Source organism: Uranotaenia lowii, chromosome 2 (assembly GCF_029784155.1).
Source record: "Uranotaenia lowii strain MFRU-FL chromosome 2, ASM2978415v1, whole genome shotgun sequence".
Classification (NCBI taxonomy): Eukaryota; Metazoa; Arthropoda; class Insecta; order Diptera; family Culicidae; genus Uranotaenia; species Uranotaenia lowii.
This window is the reverse complement of record NC_073692.1, coordinates 13945715-13967932: the sequence shown is the minus strand read 5'-3', so window position 1 is coordinate 13967932 and position 22218 is coordinate 13945715. Positions and strand designations below refer to the sequence as shown.

At 35.2% G+C, this 22218-nt stretch overlaps 1 protein-coding gene across 1 annotated transcript in view; it reads right to left on the bottom strand.

Moving 5' to 3' along the window:
• The window catches only part of LOC129741078 (uncharacterized), a 45083-nt gene extending 24281 nt beyond the window's left edge, over positions 1–20802 (bottom strand). The window contains exon 1 of the mRNA XM_055732777.1: positions 20339–20802. Coding sequence (XP_055588752.1) covers positions 20339–20405 — 67 coding nt within the window. The 5' untranslated portion in view covers positions 20406–20802. The remainder of the gene's footprint in view (positions 1–20338) is intronic.
• Positions 20803–22218: the final 1416 nt, after the last annotated feature.

Genomic DNA, 22218 nt, shown 5'->3' with positions numbered 1-22218 from the left:
CGTAAATATCTTGGAAATGCGTCAATTACTTACTTACTTAATGTTCCCGCGTCGATCCTCCGGTGCATAGGGCCGTAATGCGAATGAATGAATTTGTTTTGAAAAAAATGGGAAAGATAGTACTTTTTACAGGCAACACAATGCTGTTGAAATTTTGTATTTCCGATTACAGGGAACTTCAATATCAACGAAACAAAGTGTCTCATTTCTAAATGATCTAAGTTTTACATACAGTAAGTAAGAGGTTGATTTTCAACTCAAAAGATTAATTCCAAATTTTCAGAATAGATCCTCGGGTAAGTATTTCAACAACTGAAAATTCAGATTCAATTATTTCAAAATTGATCCTGATCTAAAATTTCAGGTACCGAAGTATCAATAGAATTCCTTTTTTGCCTTGTATGAAGAAACCAGTTTTTTACAATTTCAAATTTTTTACAAAATCCAATAATGTATAAGGCAAGTTTTTTTTTATTGTTTTCAACGTATGAACACCAATTGAATTCAAACAGAGTTTTTTGATTATATAAATAAAACTAAGGGGTTATTTGTGAGGAATTTATCAGTTTTTAATGAAACCTTTTAAAACATTTATTTTTTTTTTTTTTATTTACATAGTATTCCGTCTTACGACATAACTTGACGAACATAATTCCTAAAATTCACTCGGTTCATAGCAACCGTTCTCCAATTTCTCGGGCACCCCACGTTCGCCAGATCACGCTCCACTTGGTCTAACCACCTCGCTCGTTGCGCCCCCGCTCGTCTTGTTCCTACCGGATTCGTAGCGAACACCTGTTTTGCAGGACAGTCGTCCGGCATTCTCGCAACATGTCCTGCCCAGCGTATCCGGCCAGCCTTAACCACCTTCTGGATACTGGGTTCGCCGTAGAGTCGCGCGAGCTCGTGGTTCATCCTTCGCCTCCACACTCCGTTCTCCTGTACGCCGCCAAAGATGGTTCTTAACACTCGTCGCTCGAATACTCCGAGTGTACGCAGGTCCTCCTCGAGCAATATCCATGTCTCGTGCCCGTAGAGAACAACCGGTCTAATAAGCGTCATATACAGGTTACACTTTGTGCGAGGGCTAAGTCTTCTCGACCGCAGTTGCTTGTGGAGTCCATAGTAGGCACGACTTCCGCTGATAATTCGCCTCCGGATCTCACGGCTGGTGTCATTGTCTGCGGTCACCAGTGAGCCGAGATAGACAAAGTCTTCGACTATCTCCAGCTCGTCGCCGTCGATCGTGACCTTGTTATTACTGGACAAGCGGGTTCGGTCGGTCTCGGATCCGCAGGCCAGCATGTACTTCGTCTTGGACGTATTAATCATCAACCCAATCCTTCCTGCTTCGCGTTTCAGTTTGCGGTAGATCTCCTCCACCGCCACAGATGATCTGCCGACTATATCAATGTCATCGGCAAAGCAGATAAGTTGACTGGATCTGTTGAAAATCGTGCCCCGCATTTCGCCCACCGCTCGTCGAATAACACCTTCTAGCGCCACGTTGAACATCATGCAGGATAGACCATCACCTTGTCGAAGCCCCCTGCGCGATTCGAATGAACTCGACAATTCACCCGAAATCCGCACACAGCACTGCGTTCCATCCATCGTCGCCTTGATCAGTCTGATCAGCTTCCCGGAAAAGCCGTTCTCGTCCATGATTTTCCATAGCTCGTTACGGTCGATCGTGTCGTATGCGGCTTTGAAGTCGATGAATAGATGATGCGTAGGGACTTGGTGTTCACGGCATTTTTGGAGGATTTGCCTTAATGTGAATATCTGGTCCGTCGTAGACCGTCCCTCCATGAAGCCGGCCTGATGACTTCCCACGAATCTGTTTGCTTGTGGCGTTAGGCGGCGGAGTAGGATTCGGGACAACACTTTGTAGGCGGCATTGAGGACAGTGATCGCTCGGTAGTTCTCACAGTCCAATTTGTCGCCCTTCTTGTAGATGGGGCATATTACCCCCTCCTTCCACTCCTCCGGTAGCTGTTCAATGTCCCAGATCCGGATTATCAACCGGTGTAGGCAATCGGCCAACCTGTCCGGGCCCATTTTGATGAGTTCCGCTGCGATGCCATCCTTTCCAGCCGACTTGTTTCTATTCAGCTGGCGAATGGCTTCCTTAACTTCACTCATCGTTGGGAGTGGCTCGTCTTCGTCGTTGGCTACGCCGGCGATGTACCTTCCCCCACCGTCTTGATCTCCTGCATGTGCGCCGTTCAGGTGTTCATCGAAGTGCTGCTTCCACCTTTTGATCACCTCACGATTGTCCGTCAGGATACCCCCGTCCTTATCCCGGCACATTTCGGCTTGCGGCACGAAGCAAAGGCTTCGTGCCCTTTTAAAACATAAGACACTCAAATAAAATTTGGATCATTTTGGAAATAGGTTCAATTCTAAGGCTAGATCTCAATGCCCGTAATTAACAAACGAAAATATTCATTTTTTAACATACAGCTCTACGATTCAATTTTACTGGATATTCTACAAGCTCCTACAAGCTGAATAATGAGTTGAATTGAGATTCTAGCAAACGTGAACCAGATTACAAGGATTATGGCGAGTACCGGTATCGAAGCCAACAAAGTTGCAACAGCAACACCAGAAGAAAAAAGTGGATAGCAATTTGTAGTGAATGTGAAAAGTTCGCTGTTAAAGCAGGAAAGGAAACCGGCAACCGACAAAATGTACTAGAACATTGGCTTTTTTTTATTCTTAATGCTGGATAAATTACACTAGTTTAGATTTTTTTTTAATCGTGAACTTCATCGACTAATCCAAATTTTTAATGTGAAATCAAGCACTGAATCCGAAAATAAAATTCAAAAAATCTCAATTGAAAAGTTTTTAAGTTATGATCCAAATATGAAATTTAGGAAAAAAAAAGTACCGTAATCTGGGGGAACTTTGATCACCGGGCTAACTTTGATCAACACGAAATTTTTGCAGATAATCATCATTAACTAAGTCTTAAGTTAAATTATCTCAAAACTGTTTGCTACGTTTGAAAGCCTTTAAATTGAGTTTCAAATAGGCTAAATTTTGTTTGTAGTTGGAATTTTTTTATATTAGTTTAAAGTTTTAAAATATTTGTTTTTTTTTTCAAAGACTCACAAGAAAAACCTCTACTGTTGATGATGATAGCATTTAGAAGCAAATGGGTTGTTTTATATGAAAGTTTAACTTTTTTCCTTTGTAAAGGTATAGTTTTAGAGTTATAAAACAAATGGCTAAAAACCCTATCAAATGGTTAAGTTTGGGTGAAAAAAAAAGAACATAGGAACAGTGGGAGGACCTAGGGAATTGCATGAAGATAAAATTTCATTTATTTTTGATGCCAGAAAATATTGTGAAATGTTTATAATTTTTGCCCCTAAATGTAAGCATCAACATTGCCCATCTTTTGAGTACCGTCAAACGGGGCAACATGCAAAAGCAGTGTTAGCAACATTCGTATACCACAACACTCATTCAATTTTTATTTCAATATACTGTAATAAAGTTATCATTGAATGATAACAAATTGATGATGACATAGTTTTTAACATCGTGAAAGAGTTTTTTAAAATTTTTGATTCTCATAAAAAAATTACAAAATCGAGCAATAGATGTACAAATTTTCACATTTTTCGATGCCGTAAAAAACTTTACCTAGTATGACGGATTGGCTTAATGATATCACCTACAAACTTTATATTGTTTTCATTATCCAATACCAATACTGTTGGCGTATAAATATTTTTCGAACAATCACCAAGTTTTTGAAATAAATATTTTTATAATTCAATTAGCTGACTGGGGCAAAATGCAACTAAATGCAAATCAGAACTAAATCTCATAAATCGGTTTCCATATGCCTGGATATGATTGTTTTGCATTATGCGTTTGTTAACATTAAAATTTCATCCATCCTAAGATTTATTTAGGGGCCGTTCAAATATTACATAACGCAATTTTCGATCATTTTCAACCACCCCTCCCCCCTACGTAACACATTTGTTTCAGATTTTCTATCCAGAATCCACTGACCGTAACAAACTGCTATACCCCCTCCCCCCCCCCCCCCCAAATTCGTTACGTAATATTTGAATAGCCCCTTACATGATTTAAGGTAATAGAATATTTGGTAGTATTTTTTACCCCTAATTTTATGCAGCGGATTAACACTTTTTTCTTAAAAACATTTTAGACAGAAAAAATTTTCATACGTTTTCGTTTGATTTTTCATTAATTACAGAGTTTTTTGCAACTTACCCCTTTTTCTTAGTAGGGTGAAAATCGCATGTTTTTGACTACGTCAGTTTGGTGTCCCATCAATCTTAAAACTTTTGATTATCTGTAAGCATTAAGATTTTAGAAGCCATTGAAGTTGAAAATTGTTGCATGTTGCCCCCGTTGACGGTAAATTCGATTTTGAAAGAAAACGTTCAAAAACGTTTAATTCAGTCCAAGCAAAAAATTGCTGTTATTGATGTTTTAAGCCTTCTGTGCTTATTGGCATCAAAACAATAATTTAGAGGATGTTGAGATACGAAAAAACCATAGTAATTAAAGCTACCCTGGAACATAAAATTTGGTTTTGTAACAAACATTTAGTTTTAGCCACTAATGTCGTTTGAATATTCTGCTATCAATGATCATGCTTTATACTCCTTAAAGGGTGATACGGTCAAAATTTGGTCAAGGGAAAACGCGTGTAAATCGGTGAAATCGTTTATTTAAAAAAATCAAATTAAATTTCTGTTTCAAGTTTAATTAGTATAAAATTCAGCAAAAATATTCAGTTAGGCTTCCGCTTTTCCAAATCCGAATTGCCGGGCCTTACGCTTAATCCCTGTCGTCAGATTTTGTACAGCCACCTTCTTCGCCGCAGAAAGCCAGTTTGCCTTGAACTGCTGCGATACGAAGATAACTGAACCATGACGATAAGCCGTGCCTTCGATTAAGTACTCTCCTACATATCTCGTCTGGTCAACTGTTCTTTCTTTTTCGCCTCTTCATTCTATTCAGACATACCTTCACGTTACTCACAGTAACACATTCTCTCTCTTTTTCCTCTTCTAACATCCTTCTACGAGAAGTTCAACTGGATAGCATTTCATTGTGTATACCATGACCAAAAGCATCCTTGAGAAAGTCCCTGAACTGTCGAGAAGACGGATGTCACTGATTCAACGAAAATATCCAGTTCACATCGCTGTGTACCAATGTGACTTCCAAAACCGAATGGTTCACCGTTTAACTTCACCGCCCTGTTATGGCTAATAAGGAATCGTATCAATCCAACTCTTCGCTGATAGACCCCGAACCGTTTCTACTGATGAATGCTGGCCGAAAAACCCAAGCCAAGATCTGTGTTAACCAGTTAACCGCTTTATGACCTCACTGAAGTCTGTTTTCGTTTTATTAACGTCGATATGGTGGCTACTGAACTCAACGACGGGCTGAGCTCCGTTGATGTGCTGTTAAAGTTGTTCTATGGCAACACAGAAAGGGTCTTCTATACTATATCATTAGTTCATCCATATCCGCCCCCACGTATTCCTTTTTTTTAAATTTTCACTGCAGCAGTTTTTAAGCTCCTTAGCATAACTATCCGAGTATCACGTCGCCGGATTATCCAACGAACGATAACTATAAACTTATAAGTCTTGAACATGAGCTTTATCAACATTCTATGACCATTGTTGTAACGCTCTTTGATCGAGTTTACAGCATCCAACTCTCTCTCACACCGAAATTTTCAAAGCAACTAGGACAACCAGAAAATATTAAATTTATTCATCGTAAGTTTTTCCATACCTAAGTAAACAAGTTCCAATTTCCCGGGTCGATGAATCCTTCTTCTATGAGGCTGTATGTAAACCGTTTATCTTTATCTAATCACCAGGTTTTGAACATCGGTCTAATGGTTCATGTTCGGTTAATTGACAGGTCAATCGGCCAAGCAGTTCTCCCTATATGAGCAAATCCCGTTTCTTCTATCGAATCAAGGCTTCGTGCGTTGATCTTCATCTCTGTGACTAGCTAACATCAGCCTAAAACAGGCTTGATTTCCTACATAAACACATTCGAGAATATAAGGTTCAACAATTAATTTCTCGAGTCATCGAACGCCATCTGACGCATATGCCAACTAAACCTGATTTCGAATAAATCCCCGCATCGGTCAAAAACACGGCTCCCGAACTCAAAGAATTCATTCTTACCCATAAAAATCCGAAACATTCCCATCAAAAGGCTCACCAAACTTCTTAACAATAATGTGGTTTACCAGACTCTCCACTATCATGTCGGTTCAACAAATTTCAACAAATTTCATTCTCCCGGCATGGCTAACATGACGTTTATCTCTGCAGTAAATCCGAGAACATTCTCGTTTTAACATAATTAACAGACTGACTGTGTTCTCTCCATTATCCTTTTTTTTTTTTTTTTTTTTTTGTTTCGATTATAGTCGTTTTACCATCGTTATGGCATTCGCGACTTTATCAACGTTACAGTTGGCGGATCGTTATTGAAAAACTTATCCGGTACAACTGTGTTCGATGTTTACTCTTGGGCTCGAAACTCGCGGACATCTGCTCAGGAGACAACAGACTTGCCAACTGAGCTATATCACGAGCCCCTCCATTATCCTGCTAACGCTTTCCTTCACAACATTAATCTCAGCAGATCTACTCTGATTACCAAACTAGAGCAAACGAAAAACTAATAACTTCTGACTCTTTATATAATCTTGTATTTACATATTTTCGGTTTTAATTTCCTCTTAGAAATGCCATCTCTAAGTGGAATTGAATTTTAAGAAATTTACTCCCGACATTAACTTCGCAAGATTCTATATTTTCGTCTATTACTTTCAAATTTCCAATATTTCTTAATATGATTGGCATTTTCCTGTCGGATTTTTTTTTTTTTTACTTGCAGTATTTTACTTCCAACTTTCATATGTTCAACACCACAATTTCAATATCAACTATAAACTTCGAACTTTAAACTTTCAAACCACTACCAACTTTTATCTTTGATTCATGCTTTTCAGAATCCAGTAACCAATTGCAAACTTTATTAAAAAAACCAGTTTTCAACTAACAAATTCAAATTTCAAAGTTCTTTTAACGGATAAGTACCTACCAGAAATACTTTTCCGATCACGTTTCAATAATTGTACCATTCTCACATTTCAGAGTTTCATTTCTTGCATTGCATTTTCATTAATTCAAATTCTGCTATCAGCTATCTAATCTGTGCTTTGAGTCTCATTTGCTTCCGAAGTCATCATACAAATTTCTTCATAGCTTTAGTCTTCAATTTCATACTTCCTGTTTATCCATTGACTTCTCTCATTCAAATCCAACTATGAATACAATATTTCCAATATTTTTAAGCATATTTCAACTACAAGCTGTCAATCAAAGATTTTTTCCTATTCCAGATTCAATTTGGAATAATTGCTAAAAGACTGCAAGTTTCATATTTCTGTTTATTCTTCATCCAATTGTAATTCTAATATCCAGTTTAACTTGCATCTTCGTGCTTTCAAGGAAATCTCTTTTCAACAAATATACAAAACATAAAATTATATTTTTCAACTTCTATCTTCACCTCTTGACCTCTAAAGTTCAACTTTCCACTTTTTACTCCCTATTAATTTCTTCTCCTATAATTTTGTTTATTCCAATTCCTTTTGAAAACTTCAACATTTTCACTCAATTTTCAAGTTTACCTTTCTATTTTGTTTTTCAAGCATCATTATCCTAATAACGCTCCTTGCAGATCACAATTATTCATTTGCAACTTATAAAATCATAATCTCAATCCTCACAAATAAACATTTCGGCCTTGATCTTGCAACATTTTATCTGCCATCTTTCAACTCATGATTTCCCAATAATTTACACGTTTTTGAGAATGGAAGAATATTTATCTAAGATATTTTCCAACCAAGTCAAACATTGTCAACTGGCAGCCCAGTTTACAAGCCTTCGAATTTCTGCACACATTGATCTCACTCTGTTTTGAATGCACTTTCTTTCTCTTTCGTTCAACCATCGTCGTTCCTTCTTAAATCTATTAATTATCTTTCCTTTCTTTTCGCATAGCAGCCAGCAGGGAACCCGCATTTAAGCGATATCAGTGTTTTCCACTCTGCCGTCTTTCATCCTCTTTCTTTCATCCGCATTTAAGCGATTCTTTTTTTTCCTGCTCTCCCGCAGAATAGAACAGAACCTTCTGTCATCCGCATTTAAGCGACTGTTCTATTTCCTTCCAATTTTCATGTTCCTGCTTTTACGCATAATGGTGTCAGACTTCCAATCTTTCCGCATTTAAGCGACTGACCCATTTCAACTTACATGAATTCAACTTCTCAAGCTTTTTTATCCAAAAATTTCTACGGAAATACTTACATTTTCATCCTCGTCGTCAAATGTAGTATCGAGCTTGGGCCGTCGCGTAGATGACGTCGTTCTCTGTTGCTCTCTCCAGTATAACTAACCTCATGTTCATACTCTCGAATCAGTCAGTAGGTGCAGAGCTCTGAGCCGTCAAACGTAATATGTATGATTTAGTACAATACTACACAGATATTTCTTCGGGAACTTTGACAGTTTCATGTGCTTGAAAATATCTGCTTCCTTTCCCCTTCCTTTTGCCGTATAAAACTCCTGTCCCGGAAGCTTCATGTAGTCGGCTTTGACGTAGGTTTCGTCGTCCATTACCACGCAGTCAAACTTCGTCAGCATCGTCGTGTACAGCCTCCGGGATCGCGCTTTGGCCGTCGTATTTTGTTTATCATCGCGATTTGGAGTCACTACCTTCATGTAAGTCGATAGTCCGGCTCGTTTTTTGGCTCGATGCACGGTTGTAGACGATACACCCAGCTTATTTGCGGCATCTCGGAGAGAGATTAGGGTTTCGCTTGAAACTACCGGCAACTCTCTTTGTCGTCTCAGCGGCTTCCAGTTTTCGATTTCTCCCCGATCCAGACTTCCTGGCTGTCGACAAACGTTCCCCAAACACTTTTATTACATTTGTAACGGTTGATTTGGCAACTTTTAGCGATTTTGCCAGCTTTGCGTGCGAGTAGCTTGGATTTTCGCGATGCGCGAGCAAAATTTTGATACGCTGCTCTTCTTCCTTGGACGGCATTTTGACAACTGAAGAGTGAATTCCAAAATCAAAATAGGAGCAACATTCTACACATACACACCTTAAAAATGAGGGGTGTTCAGGTTTTTTAAATGCAAAATTTAACGAAATACGTCAAGTTGATATTGACCAAATTTTGACCGTATCACCGTTTAGAAGTAATCTTCAGCTTACTTAGTTCGAAAATGCTGTAAACTAGTGTTATTAGTTGATAATGTTATCAAAAGTATAAAATATGAAACATTTTAATTGAAACAGCAAAGTCAAACAACATAAGTAGATTATTCTATTTACAGTTAAAGTTGTCATTTTAAATTTATTTGAAAGCTTGTTTACTAAGTTTGAAATCAATGTTTCGATTAAGTTTCCACCTCATGACTTCTGGAAACCATACCAAGGGCCAATTTCTAACATTGAAATTTCGCGAGGTGATTTTTGAAAAATAAAAATAGCATTTGTGAAGTTTCGAAAAAGTTCCATCAACAGAATCAAAAGTTACGCGAGATTCTAATTCAAACTAAATTTAAAACTGAATTGCTGCCTTACTTACTGTACAAATTAATCGAGAGCAAAAAAAACACCATTCATCGACGTTTCAGCCGGCTGGTCATGCAAGTGTGGTTTGAAGAAGAAAAAAACCCCAACTCGTTTCGACAAAAACAAAAATCAGGAAAAAGTCGAATCCAGTTTTACACATCGGTGGTTGCTGGCAACGTTCCTTAACTGTTTCAGGTTTGGATTATTTTTTTTGCTAATCTAACAGTATCATTTGTAGAGTTCAATAAATTAAGCAAACCAGAAATAAGTTCCGGTTGATTAGGTATTGAAAAAAAAAACGTTTCCTATTCGATTAAGTGAAAAAATTAAGAGAAAAAAAGATGACTTGATATAAAAATTACTTGGAGGTGTTAATGGTTCATAAACTTTTAATCGATTGTAATTTTAACCTCTGTTTACAACTCATTAACTCAACCTTGATGATTCTGGGAAACTAGCGTAAAATTTTATGTCTCTTTCAAAAGATTATCTGAATTGGGTTCTGGATTCTGTGAATTGGTTTGGTCTCAGCTGCGCCATTTTTGCATCTAATATGATCAGTTTGGGCAACCAGCTTGAAAGATAAACTTAGGTAAACATTTAATCTAGAGACCAATTAACCCGCAATACCTGAAGTAAAAACACCGGCCGGCTAAATATGAGACCACAACGCATACTTTCCTCCATTCAGGTGGATAACAATGAACCAAAACGATTCGATTGATGAAACGCTGATCTTATGCCACCTGATAAACTAGCACACGCTTTTGCTTTGTTTAAATTTCATGCGCGTGCCCTACTGTTAAAGATTTTTCTTCGATTGAAAAAAAATCACACGCACCCACCATTCTGGTAATGAATTAGAATTCCTTCCGCATAATCCACCCCTTTTAACTGAATGGCTCACTCGAGTGAGACAGTGGCGCGCGAACAAGTTCACTGTGCTGTTAAGAAAACAAAAAAAAATCGACAAAGAACAAAACTGGAAAAAAAAACTGCAATCACAATCTGGTCACGCGCCGGCTGTTGACTTTAGTGACTTAAGCATTCCCTCCAGACGTTCGACTCGCGTTCTGGGAGAGGTTTCCTTTTCTATTCCTTTTTTGTTGGTGTCCATTTTAATCGTTAGTCCACTACTGACTTGGCTACCAATCGAAAGTCCTGCGTCACGGTTTCGTGACGCTTATTCACATTCGATCAGCGTACATGTTTGAAAGTATTTTCGTTCGTCACCGTATGGTCCACAGGTAGATGACTCACGGATCAGTTGTTCTTTACCAATTGATGTGCCTAGTCCATATAGAACAAAGAAATTCGCATGTTTTTTATGCAGTCAATTCAAATATATTTTAAACACCTCATGATCAGATATTCGACTACAATATCTTTATATACCTATCAATCAATACAAAAAGTTTAGGTATGACCAAAAAGAGATGAATTACATCAGTTGCACTTTAGAATTTTTATTGTTTATTTAGCACCGAAGTGTGAAATGAGGTAGAAATCGCTGCACTTAAATATTGATTCATTACTACAGTGAATAAGATTCCTAGCCTTATACAGGTTAAGCAAACTGTAATCTGCAACAAACTTACATCACGATCTAGCTAAGTGAAAGAAATTCTAGTTTTATGTAAAGATCGCGGTGGCAATTCAAAAAAATCAACTGTTGTTTATAACCGGAGCTATTTAATAATGATTCTTAGAATCAGTTTGTGATTTTCCGTATTATGTCATTATTGTGTTGAGTAACAAATTTAAAATAAATGTTGCTTACATTTCGAGAAGAACTTTATCTGAGTTCGGGATCCAAACTGTTTCTTAATCTTATGTAAAACTTATATCTACATTTTTTTTACTTTATTAAATTAAGAGACTTTTAGAGCTTTTAGATGGTTCGTCTCTGGAAAATACTTTATGGTTTTTTTTCAGCAAATTAACCAAAAGCCTTTTGCAAATCATCATTCAGGAAAACGATCTTTTTATTTATTTATTTATTTATTTCGTCAAATTTCGTAGATTACAATACTTAAAACTAGTTAAAACTAATGTTATCTATTATTTTGTAGTTGTAAGTATGTATTTGTTTTTAAATGCAATTTTTAATAGTGTTTTGTTCATTGTTACGTCTATAATTTCACTTTCTGCATTGTATTTGTATATCATTTGATTAATGGGTTGATATTTTGCACAGTCCTTGTCATAAAATTTAATGTAAAATAATTGTTTGTTTCTTAATGGACGGGAGGGTGCACAAAAATGGAGTTTTGACAGTAATTTAGGACTGTTTATTCTTTGTGTAACAATATCATTTAAAAACAAAATTTGAGAAAATTCCCTACGTTTACTGAGAGGTTCTATGTCAATTAGCTTACAACTTGATTCGTATGATGGAAGAGGAAATGTGATCCAGTTTATTTTCGTAAGTTTCAAATCCAAGATGACACCAAGATCTCTTACAATTTGGCATTTTTGTACCGGTTCACTGCTTAATTTAGTTTCAATGAGTGGGTAAATTTGTTTTCTACTAAACGATATGGAGTTGCATTTTTAACGTTCAATTGAAGAAGACTTTTGTTGCACCATTCATAGAACAAATTGGTTTCGTTTTGAAACGCTTCAACATCCTCGGTTGTTTTGATTTTCAAAAAAAGTTTCATATCGTCAGCACATATAAAAGTAATTCAATGCGTTTTAGAATGAAGGAAATGTCATTTACGAACAGTATGAAAAGAAGAGGTCCTAGATGAAACCCCTGAGGCACACCGGAGGTTACAGCTACGGGTTTGGATAATTCGTTTTTGAAACGAACAATTTGTGTTCGATCGGTTAAGTATGATTGAAGCCAAGAAAGAAGATTTGGATGACAGTCAATTTTTTTTATTTTAGAATCAAAAGGTGCGGTCCGATGCGGTCAAAAGCTTTGCTGAAATCAGTATAAAGAGCCTCAACGTGAAAGCCTTGGCACATGGAATTGATTACGTATGTAACGAATTCGAGAAGATTTGATGCAGTAGAGCGCCCTTTGAAAAATCCATGTTGTTTGCTGGTTACAATATTTTTTACTTGTTTATAGATTTTGTCATTTATGATTGATTCAAAGAGTTTAGCAATGCAAGATAGAATGGCATGCGGTATTTTCCAGTTTCTCGTTACCCGGGGAGAAATTTATGTTTTTTTTTCTCAAAATCGAAATGTAACATACATATAAACAAGTGAAATTTAGCCCTCTTAAACCAAACTCTGCCTTCAAATGGGATTTACTTGAATCGGCTTAAAACCAAAGTCAATCATAATTTTAACTTATTATTTGTGCAGAATGTTTCAAAATCTGTTAATCCAATAATCCAAACTAATGGCAACTGTTATACAAGCAGTTCTCAAAAACTAGAGCTTAGAGTAAATTAAAAACCGGAAATGAATGTTTTTTTTTATCAATTACCTATTTGGTAGCCTCTACCTTTTTGAAAGCCTCTTCCATGTGTTATTCGATCAAAACCAGGGGTGAGCAACCTTTCGAAGCAACGGGCCAATTTGAAGTTTAAATCTTTTAGACTGGCCACAGGGCATTTTTTATAAAGACAAATGTTTGACGCAAACATTTCTAATAAAAGGGGAATCAAAGCGAATTCACGAGTTTTATGAAAATGGAAAGCAAACACCGTTGATTTAAATACACAAACCAGCCAAAATTGAATAGGTACCTCACTTAATCTTGACCATTTTTTGATAATTTGTATATTTTAATCGATTTGCTTTTTTGAGCGAATATTCAAATTGACTATGAAAAACATCATTTCCGTTATTCACAAGAAAAGAAATTTTTTTGAAATTTTTTTTATGGTTTGTAAAATTTGAAATTTTTTTTTTAGGAAATCTTCTTTTTTGTTCGAACTGATGGTGCAATTCGTTATCACTTCTACGAATGAGGAGTAGGCGATGACCGGATGACATCGCACGTGATTTTTTTCGCGTCCCGGAAAAATAAATAAAAATTAATGGTTTGTTCGTGAAATTGTTAATTTGAGTTGATAAGTGATATCAATATTACCCCGGGGAAGAATTATTGTGATATGTGCAATATTTTGATACAGTGCTACGAATTATTCCTCAAGCGTGGGAAAGCTTTTGGCCAAAAATGTGAGCAATCGCGGCTAGTGAATTACTCCCAGATCCATCGCTGTTCCTTTCTAAAAGTCCGCCAATAAATACACTTATCGAGGTACTCCGGCTGGCTTGATAGATGGAACTGCTTAAAATACAGTTAATTTTACCATTCCCTTTAATAAGCGCTAAGCTCCAAGTAACGTAAAAATATAATTTTATACGTGGAATCATCCAGAAAACAGATGTCATTGGCAAGCGAATACAATCGGGAGAAATCACTTTGGGTGGGGAGAAAATGAAAAAAAAACACTTCCAATTTCACTATAAAATCAATTTTCGACTATTTAATGCATGAGTTCGAGACATACATTTCGTTTAAAAGACCTTACGTACTTCGAACAGCCAACGCTTAAAAGAGACAAGCTGCGCAATGATAAGTATCCTTCATAATTTTACTCGTGCAATTAGGTGTTTTTTTTTTTTTCATAAAAGGGATTTAAAAAAAATCCGTTATGCTTATGTTTTTATAAGTTCAATCTTGCAAAATATTTTTTGTCAAATCATATCTTTCAATTTGGTATCGAGTTTAGGATTGGTCGATCTTGAATCGATCCTTGAAAGATCGATCTTTTCAACTTCGATTATCGATTTTTTGGGTCGATTCTTCGACCAGGAAAAAAACGATTAGATCGGTTTATTTTCGATTCGATTTTTCGATCTTTTGTTCTTATTTAGAGAAAATAAGGGCATATTGGCCACCTTAAGGTGGACGCTTATTTAATCATAGAAAACAGCTATAATATGTGAGACACATCATTGTTTCGTGTTCAGACACTAAAAAAGTCAATGGACTGGATGAAACTTGAAAAACGTAGATATAAAGGTTTAAAATGCATTTTATATTTTTGTGCCGATATCTGAAAATCAGACACTGTAGGGGCAGTTTGAGCACCATCAATAGGGGCACGATGAGCGTTTTGTGCTGTAGAAACTAGCAGCGAACTAAATTTGATATAGTCAACTGAATTTTAGAGTTACAGCTTGACTAGTTTACATCTGACGATTTACCTATTGGTAAGGTGTCGGAAAGATAATCAAAAAACTCATAAATTTGATTTTTTTCCCGCATATTTTGTTCGATATTTCTCATATACATTAAATAATCTTAATAAAAATACCTTGAAATAATTTCGTTTCATCTCTAAAATATTTCTTGTCAGTACATTACTTCAATATATCAAAGCCCTTCCGTGAGATTTGGATTGTGATTAGTGTTGTTTAAAAACATTAATTCCGGTTCACCTTACATAAAAGCGCTTAGAATTTTTTTCTTTCCATATGTACAAGGATTGATCAAATTTGAAATTTTGTGTCTTTTTTGCATAATTTAAATAAAACGCAGTTCCCTCTTGTTACAAATGGAAAAGATCGATTAATCGGAGATCGATCTTCAAGCTCCGATTTTTTAGATGGATCGATCCCAGAACGGTTTATCTGAATCGATCTTGGAGATCGATCTTTTCCCGAAGATCGAACAATCCTAATCGAGTTTTTAATACGATCAATGCGCCAACGTCAGCTTCTCAAAGTTTGACAGCTCCATTAGCTCTCAGCAAAAATATAATACATATAAATACATATAAAACAAAATATTTCCTTATTTCTCTAAAAAAAATCCTTTAGATCTTTTTAGCATCAAAATGTAGGTCGCCGAACGGACCTCTTTACCCATCTCATAACTCCATATGTTTACATTTGGCCCATTCATCTATTTCAAAATTCATTAACGAATTGCTATTTAAATAAATTTAATAAAGATCGAATCATATATTAAATGCATGAGGGAAGCCATACATTGTAGATTACAATGATTTTTGTTAAAATTTTTAATTAAATGTAATTTAATTAAGAACTGAAAAATTATTGCTTGTGGAAAGCTTTCGAGGTTACTCAATAAGTAAAATTCTATTCTACGATTAGGATAATTTTTTTCAAAAAAAACCTAAACAGACTTTGAAGGGTTTTTTTTCTAATATTATTTTCCGTTTCTCTTTTTTATTTTCAAGAGCGAGTAAAGGCGCTTTATCCTTGGTCAATGACCAGAAATGATTGTACTCTGAAAACCCAAACAGTTAAAAAAAATTAATTTAAAAATCCTTATGTTTATCAAATTCTTTAAAATGAATTTATTCTTAGGTTTTTGTTTCGGTGTACCAAATAAATCATTTCCAGCCGCTGAAGAATTGTCCTAGTGATTGGCGAAGTTACTTCACATCACCCATGGTTTGTTCATCAGGGAGCATTTTCCTTAGCATGCTTCCAACGATACTGCTCATTTGAAACGTATGGAACTGGTGTTCCTTTGTTCCAGATGTCTATGCGTTCTCTGCTCCACAGTGGGCCCGGCCTTTTTATGTTTTCTATTATTTCAATGTTATTATGTTAACATAATAGAAAACATGAACAAAGAAAAAGGAAGAATAAGAATCAATTATTACAAGAATCTTTTACGGAAAGTTCTGGCTGTGGAAGTACGATAAGTGATTAGTGATTAGTGAACTGATGGTGCAATTCGTTATCACTTCAATTTAAAAGTTTTACAAAGCTAAATCACTACGATTACTTATAGTGAGAATATTATGGTAAAATCACTGTCTATTTAGCGTATGGCTTTGAACTGTTATTTAAATTTATATTTAGACGTAAAATCCTTTTTTCTGTGCGCATTTTCCAAAGTATTTCCACACTCAATTTTTATTCTCGAAGATCCGATTTTTTTCTACAAACGGTGAAAAAACTGTATTTTAATATGAAGTTGCAATGTTGCATGTGATGTATGGTTCCAAAATCAAAAAAGAAAAATTCATAATTTCACAGATTTTGAAGCAATCTCCGTCAAAAAAAAACTGTTTACATTCTTGATACTAGTAAATTTTCACAGATTTCATGGGTTTTCTTAATTTAATTTCGATATCACTTGGAGAGGCTTGCCAAACTGATTCTTGAAAAAATTATGACTTTGGTAACGTGGATTGTTTATTTTCAAGTTGTCAAGTTATTTTCAATGTCTATGAAATTTATGAAAATGACAGATTTTGTTTTTGTCGAAAACTCACAGTTTTTATCGGAGACTTTGAAGCTGAATCATGTCGATAAGAAATCCGAAATCGTGCACCCAGTCTTTATTGTTAAACTTTTCTCATTTCCTTTACGCTTCAAGAACAAAACTCTGTCACTTGTGAATGGTTAATTTTTTTTTTATTTTTGATTAGGCCTAGCTAGCCTTTCCTGAACTAAATTTGATGAAATAATGAAAAATTTAAAAAAAAAAAACCTGCTGAGTATATTCATCACACAACTTATTTTTCTTTGAAACGATATAAATAAGATCTCACTAACGGACTGAGAAATGCCTGTGATCATCTAAAGCCTTTGGGCTTGTGATATAGCTCAGTTGGCAAGCCTGCTGTCTCCTGAGCCGATGTCCGCGAGTTCGAGCCCAAGAGTAAACATCGAACACAGTTGTACCGGATGGTTTTTCAATAACGATCCGCCAACTGCAACGTTGATATAGTCGCGAATGCCATAAAAATGGTAAAACGACTATAATCAAAACAAAAAAAAAAAAAAAAAAAAAAAAAAAAAAAAAAAAAAAAAAAAAAAAAAAAAATCTAAAGCCTTCGATTTTTGTTTGTATTCCCGTTACACTTTCGTGGATTTGAATTTCGAAGTGGGAGTTAAATAATTACGAAAAAAGAATCCAAACAAAAAAAAAACTTCAACATTACGTGCTACCAATCAGAGTGATTGCGGGGAAATAGGAACTTCTAAAAAGTGCATATTTGATCAACTACTGACACTATTTTTATTTTTATTAGTTATGGACCAGTATTTTACGATGATTAAAAATTAAAAATTAAATTTATGAAAAGCTTCACAGGTCGCACAAACATTCCTTTTGTATAGATTGAAGTATTTGTAGAACTGTTTTAACAAAAAGAACATGACAATATAACTTTGCAGCAGTATTAGTATGTTTCGATATTTAGGATAAAATTATTGAATTGTTTAAAAACTACAATTGAAAGAGTACTGAAAGTTAAGATCCATAACTCCTGTGATTATGCAATATTTAAAAAAAAAATCCTTAAATAATACTAAAAACGCAGAACAAAAGTTTTTGAAATTAAAAAGACTAAAGTTTTATGATTTTTTTTTCTTATTGAACTCTTAGAACTTAAATAAAGGAACTGGGTTTTGTAATTTTAATACAAGATTGGAATTTTTTTATCTAGATTTAACCTATATTGAGAATTGAAAAAAAAGTGCAAAAACCATGCCCGTGCGAAGGACTTGTCCATAGGGGGGTTTTTGAAGTTTAAATTTAGCTAGAAATAATAACAATACCAAAAAAGCACATCCAATAAGGATATTTGATATGCAAAACCATTTTTCTATTCACGACCATCACAGAAACTCGAAAAAACAATCGAATCGATAAATTTTACTGATACTATATACTCTAAATAAATCAGAATCTAAGTTACAAATCAATGCTGTTTCCAGTAGGTTAATAATGAATTATTCAAAATGATGTTACTTATTCTGAACTAGAAATTTGGTTTAATGTCAATGCTATGCAGTTTAGTTTAAAAACTTGAAATTAAAATTTAAAAAACGCCAGCAAACGAGTCCGAATAAAGTTAGTTTTGATTCATATTCAAAACAGAGAAAAGAATAAGATATTTTCAACAGAAATAGATCGAAAACATTTCTCTAAAGCCTGTCCTTTAAATTGGATGAGATAGGATTGATGTATTTAGAGGCCGAGTGCAGAGATTTTTTTGATTTTTTGCAAGTACAAGTGAAAGTTATTAATAAAATAAACCACTTTTTCATAACAAAAAGTAAGGATATGCAATGAATGCATTTTCCGGAAGAACTTTTAGTTAAGAAGGGAAAATATGTATAAATTATTTCGTCATCTATAAATTGTTAGGCCCAAATAAATAATCTGACTAAATTAACTCAACTTTTTTTAAATCATTCACAGAAAAACACTGTACATTTTTTGAAAAAAGTCATACCACCGTCGAACATAAACTGATTATTTTTATCACTCAATTTTTGAAAATCTGCTTTTCAATCGATTGTCAACGAACTGAAAAGTAATGTTTAAAGTATGTTAAAATCTTGAAAAGTTTTGAAAAGGACCTTTAGCTCAAAAAAAGAGAAAATTGCTTTGATTCAGTCGAATAACAAATTCAAACACATTTTGTTTCGTCTTTAAAAACCATTATTTTTCTTGATTCATCAGGTTACAGCTTATCCATATGAATTTAATTTGCACTTTTTGCTTAAACAAATAAAATATCGTAATTTGCATTATAAAAAGTTGCCAGATTTTAAATCATGCCAATTGCTGTTTGGCATCACTTGAAAAAGTAATGAGTCAAGTCTTCAAGTTAGGTATATGGCAAAAAAATTATTAAAGTACCAAACATTTCTGCATTGCAATGCAAAAGAGGGAGGGACAATCGGAGTTCCATGTGAATTGCATAGCTTTAAAACGTACTAACCAATCAGGGCTTCCATACAAGTTTGTTGGCATAAATCGAAAACTTATCTAGCAAAAAAAAACCATATTTTTAGAAGTGATAAACAACCGTAAGAATAATTTGAGACATTGCCTTAATTCTGGGTTCTAGTTTAAAATTTTATCATTAACATTTTGATACTAAAAATGATTTTTTAGTAGTTTGTGAACACTTCTTGCATGGGAAGAGGGAAAGGGCTGGAAGTTCTTAACATTAAAACATACATTTTGATATCATTATAAAATCTATAAAGCTTGTAAAAACAGAATCAAAGTTTCAGATCTTGAACAACAAATTTAAAGATCAATTTAAGAAAGTATAATTGAATCATCACCTACTGAAATTCGAAACTCCAGTTGCAGATCTTTTTTTAAACCGTTTTGTTGAAATTTTGTTGGAAATGCTGCCTTGGAAATAGAAATAAAATTTCAATAACTTTAACAAATTCAATTTATTTTTGAAAGGTGTAACAAAGCACACCGGGTCAGCTAGTTTTATATAAAATATTTTATTTTAAATCCTGAAATAATAAATATTTTATCTTTGATAGCAAAGTGAATTACCTATCTATCTTTTTTTTAAATGAGCGAGTTTAGAGAAAGCAATCAAGGTTTAGCTCTCAAAATTTAACTGAAATTGTCATAAAAAGTTTAATTTTGCATTTATGATCAAATTTAAAAAAAAAAAAATCCAAAACTTAAAACCTTAGTAGGATGATTATAAACAGATGTTCAACTTTTTATTCCTCTTATAAAATTTCTATTTTCTAGTATTTTATGATTTCACCAATCATAAAATATCCTGAATTTATGTTTCCAGTTTACATTTCTTTATTAGAAATTAAGAGCCTTCCTAAAAGTTTCTGAATTCATCTCTTATTTTCCTTTAGAAAGGGCCATCCCTTCAGGAAGCCTTGCTCTTAATAATCATACCTAGTTCAGCTAACCCGATTCCGACGTTCAAGACCAGCAACAATGCGGCAAAACACGATCGATACATTTTCCACGACAATTTCTTTCTAGCGCCGGTCAATGAAATCCACTTCTGGTTACACAACAATCAACGCGTACGCGTAAGTACTTATTTTAACACTTATGATCACTCGCACCTGATCGAGACGGTGATCTTCTCTCGTGCGTAACGCGCGCGCCTGCCTGACTTTGCCGCCGAAAGTCACTGTCAAGATCAAGTTCACGCACCCTTGTGCTTGTACTGCAAACCGATACTATGTAGTTCTTTCGATATCGGCAAAAAAACGAGCCGGCTAGCTATCCTTCCAATAAAATAACTTTGCAGGCGTTCTAAGGCTCCTCAAATGCCGGCTGAGATTGGTTGATCGATCAGCAAAAGGCAGCACTCAACAGAAGTTGGCTCAACTAACTAACCGCTTAATTACACCGAAACGGACTGAGTCGCGAGCTCGCAGATGATCGGTGTTTTATATTCTGATCTAGCGCTGGCGTGCTGGTTCTGTGCTAGCCGTGGATTAGTCGAACTCACTAGCGCCTGCTAGTCAGCGTCTACACTTAGAATAAGTCCTCTTGGATCTAGTCGATCGAGATCGAACGCGATTAAGGTTTGTGATATACTTAGAACTGCCATCTGGCGTTGATCGATTTATGCCGGGTAGATTGGAAGTTCAGATTTCAAATTTTTTTTACTTGTATTTTTGGAAATGAAGAAAGAATTCACGTTTCAATTCCGAAACCCATCAGTTTTAGATTACAGAATTCTCTTAAACTTTTAATTTTTTCATCATCTAAGAAATCAGTCTGAAATTTCACATGCGAAATTTCACATCAATCCCAACATATCAATCTCGTACCCTACAATTGAGATTCGAGATTTCCGACCCGAGATATCAGCACCCGAAATTACAGATGTGATTCTACAATCGATGTTTCACACCTCGAATGCACCTGTAATTTTTTAACGGTAGATTTCTTCGAAACCTTTTTCAGCTTGATCATCGATCGGAGATAACCGTTAAACGGCGATGATCACTACCCATTTTGCGTGTTCCTACGAGTTCCAGATTAAGGGGTAGGTTTCAATTTTTTGACATAATGAGTAGTCAGTATTTAATCGGGAAAGCTCAACAAATGGCTCCCATCTTGGGCTAATGGGGTTGGGAAAATTGAGGTTACTTTAATCTTCCAATAATTTACTCTTACTCGCACGTGTGCTCCTATCTTGTCGATCGATACCCACTAATCGCGATCGATAAAGCTAATCGAAAAAGGGATGTTAGGCCTTCCAACTACGCATTGATCGCATGTACGCAAAAGTAATATGTGTATGATTGAAACTAGCGTGACGCAATCGTTCAATAATCGACAAGTTGATTTGGTTTCAAATATTGTTCATTTCAACTTTTCCTTGAAAACAAATATGAAGTAGAGGAATCCAGTGAGTAAATTTTGTTCTAGATAATGTACAAAGATAAACGCCTAAATGCAGACATTCAATTCGTCGTAAGGATTCAGGAATGTTGCCTAGGAAACATAGAAGTTGTTTTTGTTTTCATCACTTGGTAGGCTGTGCCTGTTAGTTGCGGAAGTGTTTTTGGAGAAGAAAATTTTGTGCCTAGTACCTATTTATTACGCAAGAAAATTAAATTGTGGGAATGTGTCAGTTATTTAATTTCACCCATCCTCGGAAGGAAGGATGAGCTACGATGCATATGGCAAGTAATACAGGTAATGATTGTAACGTCTAATACGTCTTATATTATTTTAGAACAAATAGAATTCATGTATTAGTGCGTGCCAACTTTGTCATTGTCGAAAAAAAAAGATTATTTCAAACCCGG